Genomic DNA, 18,374 nt, shown 5'->3' with positions numbered 1-18,374 from the left:
CAGGGCTTCATGCATGCTAGGCAAGTACTCTGCCATCTATATCCTAGGTCTCATATTTGCTTCCCAGTCTGTGGTCGCTCCAAACCAAAGAAGACAATTTAGAACTTTGCAACAGGTTTTTATTTTTGCTTTGTATCTATTACAGTGTTTGTAACCTAAAGAAATACATTTTCTCTTCAAATTTGGATGTGTATATAAATATCATTTGTCTGGACTCAGCACACTCAATGCCATGGTTTCTTGGCCTTTTCTGCTCTGAAATCAAGCTTTGTTTGTCTACCCAGGGGCCCTGAGAACATGAAAAAATAGAGTTTACAGTTCTTAGAAAAATAAAAGCAAATGAATTTGGAAAGCAAAACCTGTGAGGATTAAATTCACCTTTCTAGGGTTCTTACCTGGAAACCCAAGCTGTCCTTGGGCGATGTTCTGTCTGCTGGGTAGCTGCACCCACTTCATTTATTTAATAGGTCAAAAAAAGGCATTTCCCAAAAAAGCTGGCTAAAAAAAAAAGCCAATAACCCTCCAGCTTGAGGGTTCATGGTGCAAATCCCTGACACAGGGTTCCAGGCAGTGTCAGACTTCCTTCACAGCTCCCTGCACATGCTGTATCACTTTCTTCCCTCCACCTAAACACTAAAACCAGACCCACAGGAGTACAGGGCTAGTGGGCACCAGTAAGTAGGAGTGTGAGCATGAGAAGTCAGCCTGGCCTAGAAGCAGGTAGGTGAGCCCAAGGCCTTGAAGGCCCATCACACAGTCTTTCCCCCTGGTGTTCAGGTTTCCCAATTTATGGCTGCTTTTCTCACAGCCAGCTTTGGTCCTACACATACATCAGGCTTCAAACAAGATGCTCTCTCAAAAGGAAAGTTAAGTTTTCATTCAGATTCAGTTGGAGTTGACCTTAGATTCTTCCCTTGCCATGCATGTCATATTCTGGAGTGGAACTAAGGGATAGACGGGGAGATTGAATCAGTTTTGAAGGCCTTTGGCCAAAGAGCAGCTAGTATCCACCCTATGGATCCTTAGAGGGGCAAATTCTCTTTTTGTTGCTTAACAAAAGAATACAAAAAATTAAACAGAACAAAATACTGGATGAGGTTGGTCTAGAGTGTGCCAGAAGTCTGTCTCTTCCCACTCGCTGAGAAGTGCCACTTGAGGCTGCCACTGCTCAGACGCTCCTATGGCTCAGCACACTGAGCCTTGCACCCTTCCCCAGCCTGCTAGGGAAGCCTGCCACCATCCTGTCTCCCTCCTGGTTTTGGAGGGACCTGGAGAAGCTCGTTTTTTTGCCTTTGAGAAGTTAGCATCTGAGCCTGAAGACTACTGAAGAGGATGGTTACCAGTGAGCCTGGAGAAGAGATGAGGTCTGAACAGAGAGAGCAGAGGCCTTCAAAGAAGGATGTGGGAGGGTGGAACTGCTAGGTCTACAGGCAGAGAAGCAGACACAGCTCCTCCACGCAGGAAGTGTGTCTTTTATTGGTTGCAGAGAAATAGAAAGCCCATGTGTAAGGAGCCTCTCCCTCAGCTCGGTACAACAGCAGCTATAACCTGTGGTTAGCTTTAGAACACAGGCTGCTGGGAGATGACTTCCAGGCGCAGAAGGGAGCAAGAGTAGGGACAAAGTCCCAGGTAAAGGGGAACACCAAAGGTCTCCAAAAACAGATCACCAACACCTGCTCCTTGGTGCCAAGCAGACCAGGATTCAGGTGGTTACACCAAAAGACTGCAACCAACATCAAGGCCTGTAGTCACTGGGGGGGAGCCAGAAACTGAAGCCAGTGTCTCAGACCAGGCTGGCAGTCACTAAAGCTGATCTTGGTGTGGAATGCTAGAGCAGCCAACCAACCAACTTCTTCCATGTGATACAGGATTCGGGTCTGAAGACAGAGATACTGGAGAGGGTGGGGAAAGCAGGACGTTTATGTTTCATGCTGAGAACCTGGCTCCTGTGTCAGGGCCTTAACTGTCGCTTGAGATGGTCAGAGTAGATCCCACTGCATTGTTCTACTCTTCCGACAAGGGTGGTGATGGTGTCATGCAGGACCTTTCGTTGAACTAGGAGCATAGTTTGTAAGCCAGGTAGAAAAGGCCCTGCCCCTTGCCTTCCCAGAAGGCCAGAGGGTGAATAAATAGGATTTGACTGGCCAGCATGGTCCAGTGTTGGTGAAGTTTTCAGTATCAGCTGACAACCCTGAATTACCTTTCTTAGAGATGGAATCTGGAGCAGGGGGGCCTCAACACTAAAGGAGAGACGGCAGATGGAACCTGAGTTTTAGATCTGCAAGTGTGGGACACAGGTTTCCTCTGAGGCAAAGGGAGATCTGTGGGAACAGGAGTAAGGATGCTATTTCTGGAGAAAGAAAAGTGTAGACAAGAGTGGGACATGTCTGCTTCACCACCCCGGGGCACTGTGCTGCCAGCTCCACAGGTGGTCTACCTAGCTGACAATGCACCCCACTCCAGCTCCCAGAGCTTGGCTTTAGTGTAATGTGGAACCCACTAAACATAGGCCAGGCTCCGAGGCATTGAACTAGCTTTACCCAGACAGAAAGAAAGGCAGCTGTATAACTGTCACAAGAAAAGGAAACCCAAGCCAGATACAAGGATGCTCAGGAGGGAGATGCCGAGAGCTCTTATCAAAGTATCCAGGTCACTAAGGTTCCCTGACAACAGGGGGCTGGTGTGTCGTGACTTATATGGGTAACAGCGACTGACACTGAGTTAGGGAAGGCAGGCTACTTTTTGCTCAGAAGCAAGGACCACAGCAGCAGACTTCACTGGGCCCTGAGGCCCCCCTTGCTCCCTTCAGGTTGGGGATAATCAGACCCAGCTGATTTACTTCATAAAGGCTCCAGAGGTGAGAGCTGGTCCCAAGAGGGGGCTCAGAATACAAGTGGAGAAGGACAGAGTTCAGTCCTCCGAGCTGGAAGCTTCTATGTCTCTCTCTGATCTTCCTCACAGTATCCCACTCACAGACAGTTTGTCCTCCCAAGACCAATTAAGACTGACCTACTTAAAATATAGACTATAAAAAAAAAATACACAACTTTTTGACATTCTCTCCTTTGGAAGTAAAATACACATGATCCAACTATGGCAGAAGGAAGAAGAAAGGCCAAAGGCAGGGATTCATGACTATCCCAATACACGACACTAACTCCAACCTCCTCTGCAACTTATGGGTCATCAGAGCAAGGACTTTCTCCTCAGGAGAAGGAAGGACCACAGCCCCCCATCTCGAGCTCAGGAGAAAACACAGCCACCTCAGAGGTTCATTCGACTCTGAGGTGAATTTTCAAGTAAACAAATGAAGTTGGGTCGCACCATTTAGGAGGTGGAGAGGAAACAGGGTCAGTAGCTACACAGGGGAAGCCCTGTCTAAAGGCCTGTGCTCCTCCCTTCCACTCCCACTGGTATAATTGCTCCAGGAGAGTGACATGGGCCTCCCAAACTAAAGAGGTCTTAGGCATAGGGTCAGAGGAGGGAGGGACCTTTGTCTCATGGGGCCTCTCCATTAGCCTCTGTTTCCAGACAATGCTGGCAGCTGGGTTCCTAAAACCAGCCTTTTGGGAAGAGCAACCTTAATACAAGAAAAATGTGCAAAAGAAAAATTAAATAATCCAAGCGCACAAGATTAGTGTTCGGTCAGAGCAAGAACACTTTGTTTCGGCCTCCCCCCTCCCCTCCCCACTCCCACCTCTGGAGTATTCCATCTGCTCAAGTACCCAAGAGTTATACACAGCAGGGCAGAGAACTGGGATGGATGAAGAAAGATAACTGGGAAGGAAGTCACCACTAAAGAAAATAAAAGAAAAAAAAATTTAAAGGTGCAAATTGATTACCTCAGTCCTCCTTTGTCCACCCCTGGGCTCCTGGGTTAAAGACATGTGTGCAGCCAAAATAAAGTGTAAGGAAGAAAAACCCACACGTCCCCTTCTTGCCACAAAACCCAACGTGAGCCTTGTATGGTTCTGTCTGTCCAGAGGGTGCTCCCTCCAGGGAAGGAGACGAGCAGGTCAAGAGCACAGTCTCCAGGGCAGCAGGTGTGTGGTGGCTGCTGGCGGGGCAGCTGTTTCCTGCCCACCAGAAGGCTGCTCCTCCGCTGGCTGGTGGTGCTTCCCATGCCCTCCCCTCCCCGGAGGCTGACATTATAGCTGGAAGCCCTCCATGGGGGCCTCAGGCTGCTGGAAGATGAACTGCTGTTGCGTTTCATCCACCTGGGGAGCCAGGCTGCTGTCGTCATCTTCTACACCGAAGTAATGCTCAATGAGGTCAAAGGCCTTCTGGTAGATTTCCTGGTTCTCATGGCTCTGGAGAAATTCAATTTTATCCAAGCCTGTGGCAAGAAGAAAGAAACACTTATGTCCTTTTCCTTTCCTGAGATAGAAATTTCCAAACAAAAGTAATAAGATCATACCAGTCCTTGACTTGAAAAAGAAGTCAAGATCTCTTCCCCAAATTACAGACATGCAAAAGAAAAGACATCAGAATGCGAGGCTCTAGGGAGGTAGGGTGATACCTCAGTTTATAAAGTGTGGGCCCTGAAAACATGAGTTTGCTCCCCAGAACCCAAGGCCAGGTATGACAGCAGGCGTTTGTAACTCTAGCAGGGGCTGGGGAGGATACAGTCGGGACAAACTATGTGGCGCTTCCTGGTTTACTTGTCAGCTTGGCTTACTGAGGGAGGTGTAGGTCTGAGGGAGTGGGCCTCAAAAAAACGTGTACAAGCTCTTGAGGAACAGGTCCTGAGGTTGATCTCTGGCCTACACATACAATTACAGGTTCTAGTGTGAATTCTTTCTGAGGTGGGTTGGTTAAGGCAATCTAGTCTTTTTACAGGAGAGACTGCTGGAGTTAATGTCTTCTAGCTCCTGGCAATAGTTTCAAAGGGCCGTATGTACTTTTCAGGTGGGTAGAGCTGATGAGAAAGAACAACACTGACCTATTGCTCCTCAGAGGGAAAAGGAACTGGTGGGACAAGGAAACTTAGATACTAATGAATTCTATCCACCTGGCTAGTCAGTCCATGTCAGTTACTCCCAAGAAAGGACTGAGACTCCGTGCAATGTACAGCATGGCTGGAACAGGAACTCATCACTGGTCTTTGAAGCACAGACTAAAGGGCTGGTGAGAAGACTCAATGGGTAAAGGTGCTTGCGCCAGCCTGACAACCCACATGGTGGAAGGAGAGAACTGACACCTTGAGGTTGTCCTCTGGCCTCCATACTCATGTGCCATATCATGTGTGCTCACACTCATACAGTACCCATACACAAATGAATGGGTAAATAAACGTAACACACACACACACACAGATCCAACCTTCACAAAATGTGTGAATGTGCTCCAACGTCTTCCCTACTAGCAGGCACATGCGAGGGCAGGGAGAGAACCTACCATAGGCTTCCTCGATGAGGCCGCAGTAGGGGTTGACCCCTGAGCCGCTGCGCTTGCCCTCTTGCTCCCCAAGCCGCAGGATGTTCTCCAGTCCATTGAGGGCCACTTGCACAATCTTTGAATCCATTACAGTCAGCAAGTCACACAGGGGTTTGATGCAGCCCAGTGACACCAGGTACCTGGGACCAGAGACGAAGGAAGCTTGGAATGAACAGGGAACAAGTGCACCAGGTGCTGGGACGGTGGGTCTCGGGCACACCAACGCTCTCAGCAGGGCACTCTTCCCGAGAAGCCTCCACCTTAGAATCCGTACTCTCTCCGCCACCAATCTAGTTCCTAATGAACACACCAGAGTCATATTGTCACCTTGGCTACAATATTATCACCCTAGACAACGTCTACAACCCCACTACAACCTCTACCGAGTGGGCTCTACTTAGAATATTCCTTTCTGAGGTTATTAAATTGTAGTAAACTTGTGAAGTTCCCCAGATTTCTGGCTCTTGGCTCTTTATGTATAGTGTTTTCTTATCTAACAGGCCTCCTATATAATGCTGTATTTGATACTCCCACACACCCCTTTTAAAGGTGGCTTCTCTGTGCAGTCCCAGCTAGGCTGGCTGGATTCACATAGGTCTGCTTATCTCTGCCTGCAGAGTTCTCAGACTTATGTTGTACACCATCATATTCCGCTTATATTTTCCTTTCAGTGCATAACTCAATGGTTCTTCCTTTCTCCTGTGACTTTAGTATGTATAGACTTTATTCCCTTCAGTAGGTCAATCAGAGGGAAAAACACATCCAATTTCCATCATTCACCGGGCAGTAGTGGTACATGCCTGTAGTCCCAGCACTCGGGGAGGCAGAGGCAGGGGATCTCTGAGTTTGAGGACAGCCTGGCCTACAAATTGAGTCCTGGATAGCCAGGAAACCCTGTCATGAAAAAAACAACCAACCAACCAAACCAAAAAAAAAAAAAAAAAAAAAAAAAGCAAAAGTCAAAAACCAATTTGTACTGTTTCTCCTAAAGTTTACATGATGGGAAGTGAAATAAAGGAGTGTATATGCAAATTAGACATGGAGGCAGGTTCTCATAATCCCAGCACCCAAAAGGCTTAAAACAAGAGGATCACAAGCTCCAGGAAAAGAACCTCACCTCAAAAACAAGCAAACAAACAATACTCAAGCCTTAGCCGAGTATAGAGGTGTGTGCATGCACATAATCCCAGCACCTGGGAGGCAGAGGCAGGATAGGTCAGTCTGTCTCAAGACTCTGTCTCAAGAAAAACCACCACCATCAACAACACAGCAATCTACCCAGAGTTCAGGACCACTCAGGTGTTTACCAGTCACTAATACAGTCAGAGGGCATTTAGCTACCATTGAAAGCCATTTAATTACCTGAAAACCATGAACAAAGAAGGGTGTGCTCATCACCTCAGATGTGGGGAAAGGGATCATACCTAATTTGCTCAGGGGTTCCTCCTGATGTGGCATTGGTGATAGCCCAGGCTGCTTCTTTCCTTGTTCGGAACTCTGCTTTCTGAAGGATTTCGATCAACACAGGGAAGATGTTTGCATCTATGACGGCCTGAGAGAAAAATGAGGAAGAAGCATGGAGGACAGAAGCAGAAAGATAGTTTACGGAGAAAAAGCAAAAGGATCAGGCATGGTGACATATGCTTGTGTAATCCCAATACTTGGAAGGTGGAGATAGAAGGATCAGAAGTTCAAGGTCTTTTGAGGCTAGCAAGGCATATAGAAGACACTGTCTCAGAGAAAAAGATAAAGGGCAAACCACCTACAAAAATCATGATTTAGGCTTTTCCCCACTAACCCACCTACAAGCTCTCCTTTGTTTTTACCAGGGAAGGGACAAGGATTCTTTGGCTACCCCAGCGTTACTGGGTAATGCTGACCCCAGTTGTTTTGGTGGTGTGGGCACTGAATCCAGGCTTTGCACACATGAAGCGAACATCCTACCACTGAGTTACACTGCTCACCCTTTGCCTTAGTTCCGGTTTCTAATGGGAAACAAATGCTTTTTTGGGACGCACATCTACCTGTATTTGAGCCCTGTTGCCAGCAGTGATGTTTGAAATGGTCCAGCAAGCTTCCTTCCGGATTGACTCCTTAGAGCTGCTCAGCAGGTGGAGGAGGCAAGGGAGGGCTGAACAGTTAAGAATGACCTAGAACACAAAAGCACAAGAAACATAACAAAATTGAGTATTTAGTTAATCACATTAAAAACAGAAGACACCATAAACAGTGTAAAACAAACCTGCAGAACTGAAGAAAGTACTTGCAAAACAGGTATTGGTAAGAGTTATTATCCAGCATATATGAAGAACTCCTGCTCTAAGCAACCCAACTAAAAGTGAGCAAAGAGCTTGAAAAAGACATTTCTCCAAAAAAAGATACATAGATTATCAATTAGCACACAAAATAGGCTCAACACTACTAATCAATAGAGAAACAAAAATCAAATCATGACACACATTATACTCATTAGGATGGCTGTAAAAAAATGACCGAGGGGCTGGAGAAATGAGTTAAGAGCTCTTCTAGAGGTCCTGATTCCCAGCAACCACATAGTGCTCATAGCCATCTACACTGGGATCTTATGCTCTCTTCCAGCATGAGGTATATATGCAGATAGAGCACTCATTATATGATAAAAAAAAAAATTAAAAAAAAAAAAAAGAAAGAAAAGAAAATGAGCTATCCTGGAAAGAGAGGGAGAACCTGGAACAAGGCACAGTGCTGGTAGGCATAAAATGACCCAGCAGCTAAATGCATACAATTAGCATAAATTACCATGTTATCTAATCTCTTTTGCAAATACATGACCAAAAGAAATGAAAGCAGAGACTCAGTTGGAGCATACGATGGTCCAGAGCAGCATTACTCACAGTAGCTAAGAAGTGGAACCCTGAAGGAATTATGTTAACTAAGCCAGATGGAAGGGACAAATATGATATGACTCCATTAATAATGAAGGGTCTGGAGCAGGAGAAACTAGAGGACACACTAACTCATGGAGAATAAACCACAAAAAGGAAATCAGCGGAGTTCTAACTTCTGAACAATGGAAGCTTCCTGAGCCCTCTTACTTCACCTTACATTTGCGTGTTCATGTGTGTGCAGTGCGCACACTACTTTACTCTTCTAGACATGACCTTGTACTGTCCAGACTGGTCTCAAAGTCCTGGGCTCCGGTACTCCTTCCCACTTCAGCCTCCTCAGTAGATGCACCGCTCTGCTGCTGGTTTGTAGGAATTATTATTCACACTTTTTTTTGAGAGGGTTTCATGTAGTTGAGGATGGCCTGAACTAGATGACCCTTCTGCCTCTACCCCCTAAGTGCTACCATGTCCCACATGGCTCGAAAGGTTAACATGAATTACCACAAGGTGATGCCTATCAAACCCTAAAGGTCTACAAATATTGGTGGGTCACAAGGCTTTCAGTGTCTCCTTAGCTTTCTTTTCACAAGTGCCGTCAGGATGACTTGTTTCTAATTTGTTTAGATAAGAAGGAACAGTGAGACTGACGGTGCTCAAACTGCTTTATTTAAAGCCATGCTTTCTCTGCTAGATCATGCAGCCTCCGCTATGGAGGAAGACCTTTGTCCACAGGCAGCTGTCTACAATGTGCTCCCACAGCTGAGCTATGAACTTGTGCCCTCTTCTTCCTTACCTGGGTCTGGATGTCATCCCCAGTGACAATATTACCCACAGCCCTCAAGGCAGGAGACGCCACTTTGTAGTCATTGTGCCTACAGAGGAAGAAGAGCTGTCAGTGCAGCAGCAGCACGTCACGTCAGCCCTGCTGAGAACCAACGCTGCAGCATCCTTTCCCGCTCCAGACTTCGCGTGGGAGCAGTCTGCTGTGTGTAGTAGCATTTTTGTTTTGTGAGACAGTCACACACTGCAGCCCAGGCTGTCCTTGAATTTGTTATTCTCCTGCCTCTTGCTCCCAAATGCTGGGATTACAGCTGCACCACCACGCCCTGCTTTGGGTGGAGCTCTTTGAACTTGATAAACTAAGGAAACTTTTACCCCCTTGAACTGAAACCTTGAAACCACTCACATCAGAAGTTCTACCAATCTCCGGCAGACTCCAGAGTCTATGACTGCCTGGATCTTCTCATTGGGGCCATCGGACAGGTAAGAGAGGGCCCAGCAAGCATCTGCCAGCAAGTCTGAGTCACTGCTGAAGAGTAGGCGGGACAATACAGGCAGACAAGGAGAGACCTGTTGGAAGCAGAGTAAGGACTGATCGCAGGGCTACACCAACTCTATCACTAAGCTTCTCATTGCCTCTCCTTCCCAGCATGTAATTCTAGACCCGGGAATGCCATCAAACCTGCAGGCCCCCCCTTTTTACTCTCCTTCCCTAAGGTACACAACATCAACTACTACACTGACAACTGTCTTTTAGTTTCACATGATTTGAGACTCTTAGGGGTCTTCCCAAAACTTAAAAAGAAATCCTATGAGGGAATCTAGTCTCACAGTTAGTAAGTAGCTCTCACCTTTGCAAATTCTGGAGGAGGGTTCTTTCCTCGGCAGAGGTTTGACAGGGCCCAGACTGCATTCCGTGTCATTGTCAGTCTGGTGGACTTAGTAAGGAGTCTGTAAACAACGAAGCCATAATCTGAGCACTAAAGTTCTAGCACAGGGCTGTTACCAATAAACCCTAGAGGCTAACCCAGACCCCTAAGACTTTTTTGTTCTTGAAAAAGGGTCACTGGAAAGTCCTGGTTGGTCTGAAACTTGCTTTTTGGACCAGACTGGCCTCCCAAGTGCTAGGATTAAAGGCCTGCACCACCACACTGGGCCTTATTACCTTTTTTGTTTTATGTTGACAGGGTTTTTCTGTAGAGCCTTGGTCATCCCAGAACTCGGTCTATATGACTTTGAACTCAGAAATCTGCCTGCCTTTATCTCCAGAATGCTGGGACTAAAGGTGTGTGCCACCACTGCCGGGCCAAGGGCTTTATCTTAAGGGATCAAGTAACCTTCCAGGAATGCACTGCCACTAGCAACCCACAGATGCCCCAGGTGCAAATGATGACAATTACTCACGTTAACAAAGGGTTAAGGATGGAACAATTCAAGACGTAATCTCTGCAAACCGAACTGTCTCCAGCTATGTTTCCCAGAGCCCAGACTGCCTGAAAAGGGAGGATGGAACTGTCATCCACAGAGCCTGGCAGCTTCTGTGACTACTTATTATCAGTGCTACAAGGTACTTCATCAGGGCGAGGACAGTGTTAGAGCAGGATAGCAAGCTCAGGTGATCTCCTTGCTGGAGATCCAGATCACAGGGTCTAGAATTATTCTTGCTGAGCACTTATTGTGGAAGAGCTTTTCCCCAGGACACCTGGTTCAGTGGGGAGGACAGGCTACCACCTGAACTGAAGCCAGACACCAAACTATCACCGGATCATCCCTTCCATTAAAACAAAAGAGACACAAAGTGTTGAGCCCCTCTCTACCATGGACCAGATCTACATGAGGTAAAGGAGAAAAGACTCCATCACCACTCTCCATTTCTAAGTATCACAGGCTTTTCAAAACTGGGAAATCAAGCCTTCTCCATTTCTCCATACTTCTCCAAAAATGCAATAAATTTTTTCATTGGACTGTCAGTACACCATGAAAACAATCAAATCTTGAGCATTACCTGTTCTTGTACATCTTCAAAGTCTGAGTTAAGCAGCTCTATAAAAATAGGGACAGCTCCTGCTTCAATGACAATTTTGGTCTGCTGAGAGGTTCCAGAGGCAATGTTTGTGAGAGCCCAGGCAGCTTCAAACTGAAAGTGAGATTATGCCACAACTGAGGTCATTCTGGACCGAGCAGCCATCACCTACCAGCTGCCTCAAACAGTCAATCTCTAGCACAGAAAGAAGCCAAAACCAAGCAGTAATGTGCACAAAGCACATGCAAAAGCAGACAGACTTTAATGATCCAGGAGTCCAGAACTGTGACTATGACACCTATGGCTTACTGTCTTATTTCCTAAACCAGTTCTTTCATCTCTGAAACGAGCATAAGAGTGGTGGTGTGTTCCCTCCTTCCCGCTTCCCCTCACTAAAGTCTTACTCTGCAGCCAAGGCTGGCCTTCAGCTTTTGCTTCTGTCCCCTATGTGCTGGAACTACAGGCACGAGCCAGCACACCTGGTAGAGATGACTCTCATCCTACTCTCTTCAGTGGTCCTGACAAGTTCTGATGGACTTGTCTCTGGAGAACAGACTCTGGCTCGCTGAATAATCAGTAGCAGATCACCTAAATGAGAGGTGCACTAGATCCCCTGATTTACAGAGAGATAATGTCATGTTCTCCCTCTACCATGTGTGTCCTGGGTCACACTGTCAGGCTTGATGGGAGAATGCCTAAATCTGATGAGCCATTTCACTTCTTTCTTTCACTTCTTTCGTTCCCTCAAAAGGACACTTACCGTGTGGACCAGGTTGGCCTCAAACTCAGGTTTTTTTCCTTTGCTAGTTGCAATGGCTGTGCTACCACACAAATTCCTGAAACTATTTTTAAGAAAGGTACTTCAAAATTGACAATTTCCCTTAAAGTTTCCTCATATTACCTTCCCATTTTCTTCAGCTATGCCTGCAGATACAACCCATTGTCATGTGAGGAGCTCTATCCAGCCATTCAGGTCTTAGAGCTTTTACCTGTAATGTACAATTCTCATTCCTCTTCAGAAACTCCACAAAGCGATCAACTACTCCTGGAGTGTTAATAACTTCATCTATTGGAGGACTTGGCTCTGGAAGGAGACAGGAAAGACATGAAAAGTCAGAAGCTTTGACTGTTCCACTCACAATCCCAGATGCTTCTGACCACTCTTATGAACATTCCAAAACTGCCCCTTGTTCATTTACAAACTGTGTAATACCCTTGGCATGTTACAAGTATAAGGCAATCCTAATTTACAAATGCTCGCCTGTGCCTTGCTAAATGTAATCACAACAGAAAAGGAGAAAAAAGACCAAAGAAAGAACAACCTTAGTCTATACATTTCCCTTCTAACAAACATTGTTGACCTTGCCAGGCAGTGGTGGCATACAACTTTAATCCCAGCACTTGAGAGGCAGAGGCAGAAAGATCCTAAGTTTAAGGCCAGCCTGGTCTGCAGAGTGAGTTCCAAGACAGCCAGGGCTACACAAAAAACGCTGTCTCAAAAAGCAAAATAAATAAATAAATAAAAATAAAAAATAAAAAGGAGGAAGAGGAGAAGAAGAAATATTCTTGGGAGGAATATTTAGTATACTTAAAGGAAAAATTACTTTTGCTATCATGTAGCGTATTTTCAGGACTGAAAACCAAATGCTGAGCCCTGCATATCTAATACATCATATTTTTATGAGCCACTGTATGTACCACACAGTTCTAGAGGAGTGAATAAAGCCCAAAGTACCTGTACTCACAGAATCTACTACAGAAAAGAGAGGCAGGCTGGTAGGAGTGGCAGCAAATACAGTCTGCCTGTCTCTGTGTTTTCAAGCTGGGTCTCACTCACAGAGATCTGCCTGCTTCAGACTCCTCAGTGCTGGGATTAAGGTGTGCACCAATGCCTGGCTGTAAACCCAGAGCGGGGGTTGGGGTGAGGCAGAGGATCTTGAATTCAAGAACCAGACTATCTTTTTTTTTAATTTTATATTTTTAAAGGCTTTTTTTTTTTTTTAATTACATATACAGTGTTCTGCCTGCCTGCCAGAAGAGGGCACCAGACCTCATTATAGATGGTTGTGAGCCACCATGTGGTTGCTGGGAATTGAACTCATGACCTCTGAAAGAGCAGCCAGTGCTCTTAATTGCTGAGCCATCTCTCCAGCCCAAACCAGACTATCTTAAAAAAAAAAAAAAGAAAGAAAGAAAGAAAGAAAGAAAGAAAGAAAGAAAGAAAGAAAGAAAGGAAAAAAGAAAGAAAAGAAAAAGTTCTATCTGCAGACTCTCCTCTCTTCCTATTATTCTGTAAACAATATAACAGACAGGGGTCAGATCAGGCTTCACTAAGAAGTAACTGGGGGCTCCAGCGAGCTGTCTGTCCAGGCTCAGAGCATATGTTGCTTTTGAGGAGTTCTGTTCTCAGCACCTAGTCATGCCAAGTGGCTCATAAGAGATTATAACTCCAACTGCAGAGGACCTTCTGGCCTCTGCGGGCACATACACTCATGTGATATACACACATAATTAAAAACTCTTTAAAAACCCAGGTGTGAGCTGGGCACAGTAGCTCACACCTTTAATCACTCAGGGAGACAGAGGCAGGCAGCTCTCTGAGTTCGAGGGCAGCCTGTCTACAAACTGAGCCCAGAACAGCCAAGGCTACACAGAGAAACTCTGTCTCACAAAACCAAAAGATAGCTGACGGAGGTGCTGATATATTTTTGGGACAAGAGGATATTAGAAGAGGGAATATTAAGTATAAAAGTGGGAATGTACCTGAATTATTAAAAAAAAAAAAAAAAAACTGGCCAGGAAGGCTACAGCTGGATGAGCAATGTGTAGTAGTTAAATAAAAGAGACAAGAGGCTAAATCATATAACCCCTCTCGGTGAAGGACCAGGCTCTATACCTTTGGAGAGGAGTTTCCGGAATTTCTGTGTGGTTGCTAACTGCAAGTCAGAATCATCAGAAAAGAGCATCTCCACCATCTCTCTTGTGATCACACTCTCCTAGAATATAAAACACGTTTATGACCTTGTGGGTCAATAATAAAGCACACAATCCTGCAAGGTATCCTGCTTCTCAAGATCGTTGAGTAAGAGGATGGCACAATAGAACCAGAAAGAGGGCTTATCTAATCCACGTCCTCTTCAAGATACAGTATCTGAATGTAATCCGTGATGCAACTTCCCTAGACATTTCTTCAGGGACTTGCATCAGAGGTGATTCCTTGCTGATTGTTTAAGTTGTCTGTCCACAAAGTTTAAAGAAGTGCTTAACATGACTGCAAAGATACGAGATGGGACGGCCCTCTGATTTCTGCTGAGAGCAGCTGTGACCATGCCTTTGAAGGGCTTACCCCAGTTGTAGAGCTCACGTAGGAATCCATCAGCAGACTATCAAACATGGCAGCTTCTTCATTAATCAGCTCCACATTTCTCCTTTTAAAAAGCTGAAAAGTGAAATGAGGAGACAGAGGGTAACACTACTCACAAATTGAATAGCCTGAAGCTAGGTTATGATATGATGACAAGGAAATATTAGCATGAGGAAAATGATGCCAAACTTTAGCAGATACAAGACATTCAACAGCTTTATTTGCTATGTCACATCAATTCACATATAAAAATTATTTCAAAACAGCTTTGCATTCTGTATAAATCCTGAGGGGTATGAAAAACTTTAAAAGGGCAGTGGTGGTCCACCCCTTTAATCCCAGGAGGCAGAGGCAGGCAGATCACTGAGGCCAGCCTGGTCTACAGAGTGAATTCCAGAAAGGAGGAAACAACGCAGCAACACGACTGAACTCAGATTTAAGCAACACATCTGGCCGTGCATGGGTGGTGACAATGGTAAGAATGATCAGTCTCTGACCTAGGCACCTTTTTTTTTTCTTTTTCTTTAGACACAGTTTCTCTGTGTAATAGCCCTGGTTGTCCTGGACCTCACTTTGTAGACTAAAACTCACACAGTTGCACCTGCTTCTGCCTCCTGAGTGCTGGAATTAAAGATGTGCCCCCCCCCATGGGGCCTGTCCCAGGCACATTTAACACAGAACAGTCTCAAAAGGGCAAAAAGCTAGAGACGTTGCTAACTGTTGCTCTTGAAGGGGACCCGGGTTTGGTTCCCAGCTGGAAACTCTCCAGTTCCAGGGAATTCAGTGTCCTCTTCTTACCTCCGCCAAGAGCTGGCACAGACAAGGTACATTTACATACACAAAACATTCACATACACGAAATCAAAGTGCTTTTTTGTTCTGTTTTTGAGACAGCATCATTCTCTGTAGCCCTGGCTGTCCTGAAACCCTAACTCTTAAAACATAAGGCAGCCCAGAGGGACAGCTAAACCTCTTATGGCCAAATACTGACTACAGTGTGTGCAGTACGAAGACAAAGGCACAAGGGTGCTGGCAGAGGGAAGAGTCATTTTCCCTCACTGGTGTGGCTACTGATAAGTTATCCAGGCGCCATTAAATAACCTTCATGGATGCTCCTGCAAACAACCCTAGTTAAACTCAGTGGGTTACAAAAAAGAAAAAAGAAAAGAACAGAAAGACATGAAAGTAGGAGGGCTTACTGAGAAGAAAGGGACTCAGTAGGAATGGGATAAGACACAGTAATGGAGTATAATTATGATCAAGTACATTACATACATATATGAAATTATCAGAATAATTTTATTTGGTTTTATTTATTTTGTATACAATGTTCTGCCTGCATGCCAGAAGAAAGTACCAGATCTCATTATTTATGGTTGTGAGCCACCATGTGGTTGCTGGGAATTGAACTCAGGACCTCTTGAAGAGCAGCCAGTGCTCTTAACCTCTGAACCATCTCTCCAGCCCCATTATTTAGTTTTCTGGGACAAGAGTTTCTCTGTGTAGCCCTGGCTGTCCTGGGACTCACTCTGTAGACGAGGCTGGTCTTAAACTCACAGGCATCTGCCTGTCTCTGCCTCCTGAATGCTGGAATTAAAGGTATGCACAACCACTTCCCAGCAAGAACAACTTTTTAAAGTTTTTAGATTAAAAAAAAAAAAAAGTACATGTATGTGTGTATGTGCCTGCGTGAGTTCAGGTATTGCACATGCATGAAGGAGCACACAGAGGCCAGAGGAGTGCATCAGATCTCTTAGAACTAGAGTCACACATGGCTGCAAACCACCAAGAAGGTGCTAGAGACTGAACCTGGGTCCTCTTCAAGAGCAGTAAGCACACTTGACACCTGAGCCATCTCTGCAGCCCCAAATTTATGTTAAAAGATTAACAAAAAAGGGGCTAAGAGATGGTCCAGTGGGTAAAGCACTCGCTGAACAAACACGAGGACCTGAGACTGAGTTTCTGGAGTGCATGTAACCCCAGTGCTGCTACAGATGGGAGGCAGCGAGGGGCCGGCATGTGCAACAGTAACAACACAAAACCAACCAACCAGGGAGACCCGGTCTCAAAGGAGATGGAGGCTGAGACTGACAGTTTTCTGATTTCCACATGCATGCCACATACAAACACACGCACCTCAACCAGGCAAACAAATAAAACCACAAGTTTGAGGCCAGCCTGGTCTACAAAGTAATTCCAGGACAGCCAAGGCTACACAGAGAAACCCTGTCTGGAAAAACAAAACAAAACAACAACAACAAGATGATGCTTGGGTTGGTTTAATTTTTGGAAAGGGGATAGAAATTAGTTTTTCCTTTCTCAAAGTTTCCAGCATTCCTTCACAAAAGGAACCTGGAGGGCCAGGGAGATGGATTAAAGAGCAGAGTGCTTGCGAGGTTCAGATCCCCAGCACCTACATCTAAGTGAGGTGCAGCAGTGCACACCTACAATCCCAGCACTTAGGCGGCAGGGTCTCTGCAGCTCACTGGCTACTCGAGGCAATCAGTGGGCAGCAGGTTCAGTGATGGACCCTGACTAAAAAAGTTGACATGGACAACAACTGGGAAAGACTCTAACATCAATTTCTGGCCACCATGTGCACACACTTGTGCACACACGTGCACACACACTCACACTCACATGCACCCCAAGCAAACAAATTGAATGACCAGCCCGCTAAGTAGGCTACATTTCCCTATATCAGCGGTTCTCAACTTGTCAGTCGAGACCCTTTTGGGAGTAGAGGTTGCCTAAGAACATCAGAAAACACAGCTATTTACATTAGGATTCACAACAGTAGCAAAATAACAGTTATGAAGTAGCAATGAAATAATTTATGGCTGGTAGGGTCACCACAACATGAGGAGCTATATTAAAGATGGCGGCATCAGGGAGGTTGAGGACCACTGCCCTAGACAGAAGGATGGAGTGTAGCTGCAGAAGCTGGGTGTTTGAGCGCACTCCAGTTAACTTACTTGCTGTTCCCGCTTCTGTTTCCGAAGCTGAATGCCCTCTTCCTCCCTCCTTCTTCTCATTTCCTCAGGGTTTAAGGCATTGTTCTTATAGCTCTTCATTCGATAATTGTCTTTCCCTGGGCTTGCCATGGTCTCTAAAAGGGAAGATATTGCCAGAATTGTGAGAACAGCATTTTCTTGTCACACATGAACAAAATGAAAATATCTATAAAGAGAAAGACTAGGAAGATGGCAAACAACTCCTGACCTGAACAGAAATGAAAAAGCAGAGAAAGTGCCTCTAGCTGTGCCTTAGAGATCCATTTGGCAAAGTCCACACAGATTTATTACCTTAAGGGGGAGGAGAGGAAGGCACGGTAGCCCTCAGTGGTTAAGATCATTTGCTGCTCTTGCAGAGAACCCAGGTTCAATTCCCAGAACCCATATGGTGACTGATAACTGACTGTAACTCCAGTTCCAAGGGACCCAGTACCATCTTCTAACCTCTGAATGTACCGGACACATAAAGTAAACTAAACAAATCTAAAACAAAAATCACAACAAAAACCAAACAAACAAAAAACTAACAAGAGAAACTGGAGAGATGAGTGATTCATTGGTTAAGAGCATGTGCTGCTCTTGTGGAGGATCCAGGCTCAGTTCCCAGCACCCACATGATAGCACATAACTGTAAGTCCAGTTCCAGGGCATATGATGCCTCTTCTGATGCTCCAGGCTCCTGTACACATATGGAGCATCAAGTATATATAAACACATATACCTTAAAAATAAAAATAAAAAAATAAACAAGAGAACAAGCTATTAAGATGGTCCAGAAGGTAATGGTTCTTGCTACCAAGACTAATGACCTAATTCTATCCCCAGGATTCACACAGTTGAAGGGTAGACTCAAACTCCTGCAAACTGTCCTCTGACTTCTACACACACAC

The 18,374-nt window shown here is 45.4% G+C and overlaps 1 protein-coding gene across 2 annotated transcripts in view; it reads right to left on the bottom strand.

The window, feature by feature from the left end:
- Nucleotides 1-97: 97 nt before the first annotated feature.
- The window catches only part of Kpna6 (karyopherin subunit alpha 6), a 31,055-nt gene continuing 12,778 nt past the window's right edge, over nt 98-18,374 (bottom strand). For both annotated transcript variants that reach the window (XM_021636796.2, XM_021636803.2), the window contains exons 2-14: nt 17,446-17,579; nt 14,453-14,545; nt 14,003-14,102; nt 12,096-12,190; nt 11,089-11,220; nt 10,488-10,576; nt 9,935-10,034; nt 9,490-9,653; nt 9,097-9,175; nt 7,461-7,586; nt 6,861-6,988; nt 5,398-5,576; nt 98-4,336 (exon numbers count right to left, since the gene is read on the bottom strand). In XM_021636796.2, coding sequence (XP_021492471.1) covers nt 4,149-4,336; nt 5,398-5,576; nt 6,861-6,988; nt 7,461-7,586; nt 9,097-9,175; nt 9,490-9,653; nt 9,935-10,034; nt 10,488-10,576; nt 11,089-11,220; nt 12,096-12,190; nt 14,003-14,102; nt 14,453-14,545; nt 17,446-17,579 — 1,607 coding nt within the window. In that variant the 3' untranslated portion in view covers nt 98-4,148. The remainder of the gene's footprint in view (nt 4,337-5,397; nt 5,577-6,860; nt 6,989-7,460; nt 7,587-9,096; nt 9,176-9,489; nt 9,654-9,934; nt 10,035-10,487; nt 10,577-11,088; nt 11,221-12,095; nt 12,191-14,002; nt 14,103-14,452; nt 14,546-17,445; nt 17,580-18,374) is intronic.

The sequence above is a fragment of the Meriones unguiculatus genome, chromosome 3 (assembly GCF_030254825.1).
Source record: "Meriones unguiculatus strain TT.TT164.6M chromosome 3, Bangor_MerUng_6.1, whole genome shotgun sequence".
Classification (NCBI taxonomy): Eukaryota; Metazoa; Chordata; class Mammalia; order Rodentia; family Muridae; genus Meriones; species Meriones unguiculatus.
The sequence above is the reverse complement of the archived record's forward strand: the minus strand, read 5'-3'. Positions and strand labels throughout refer to the sequence as shown.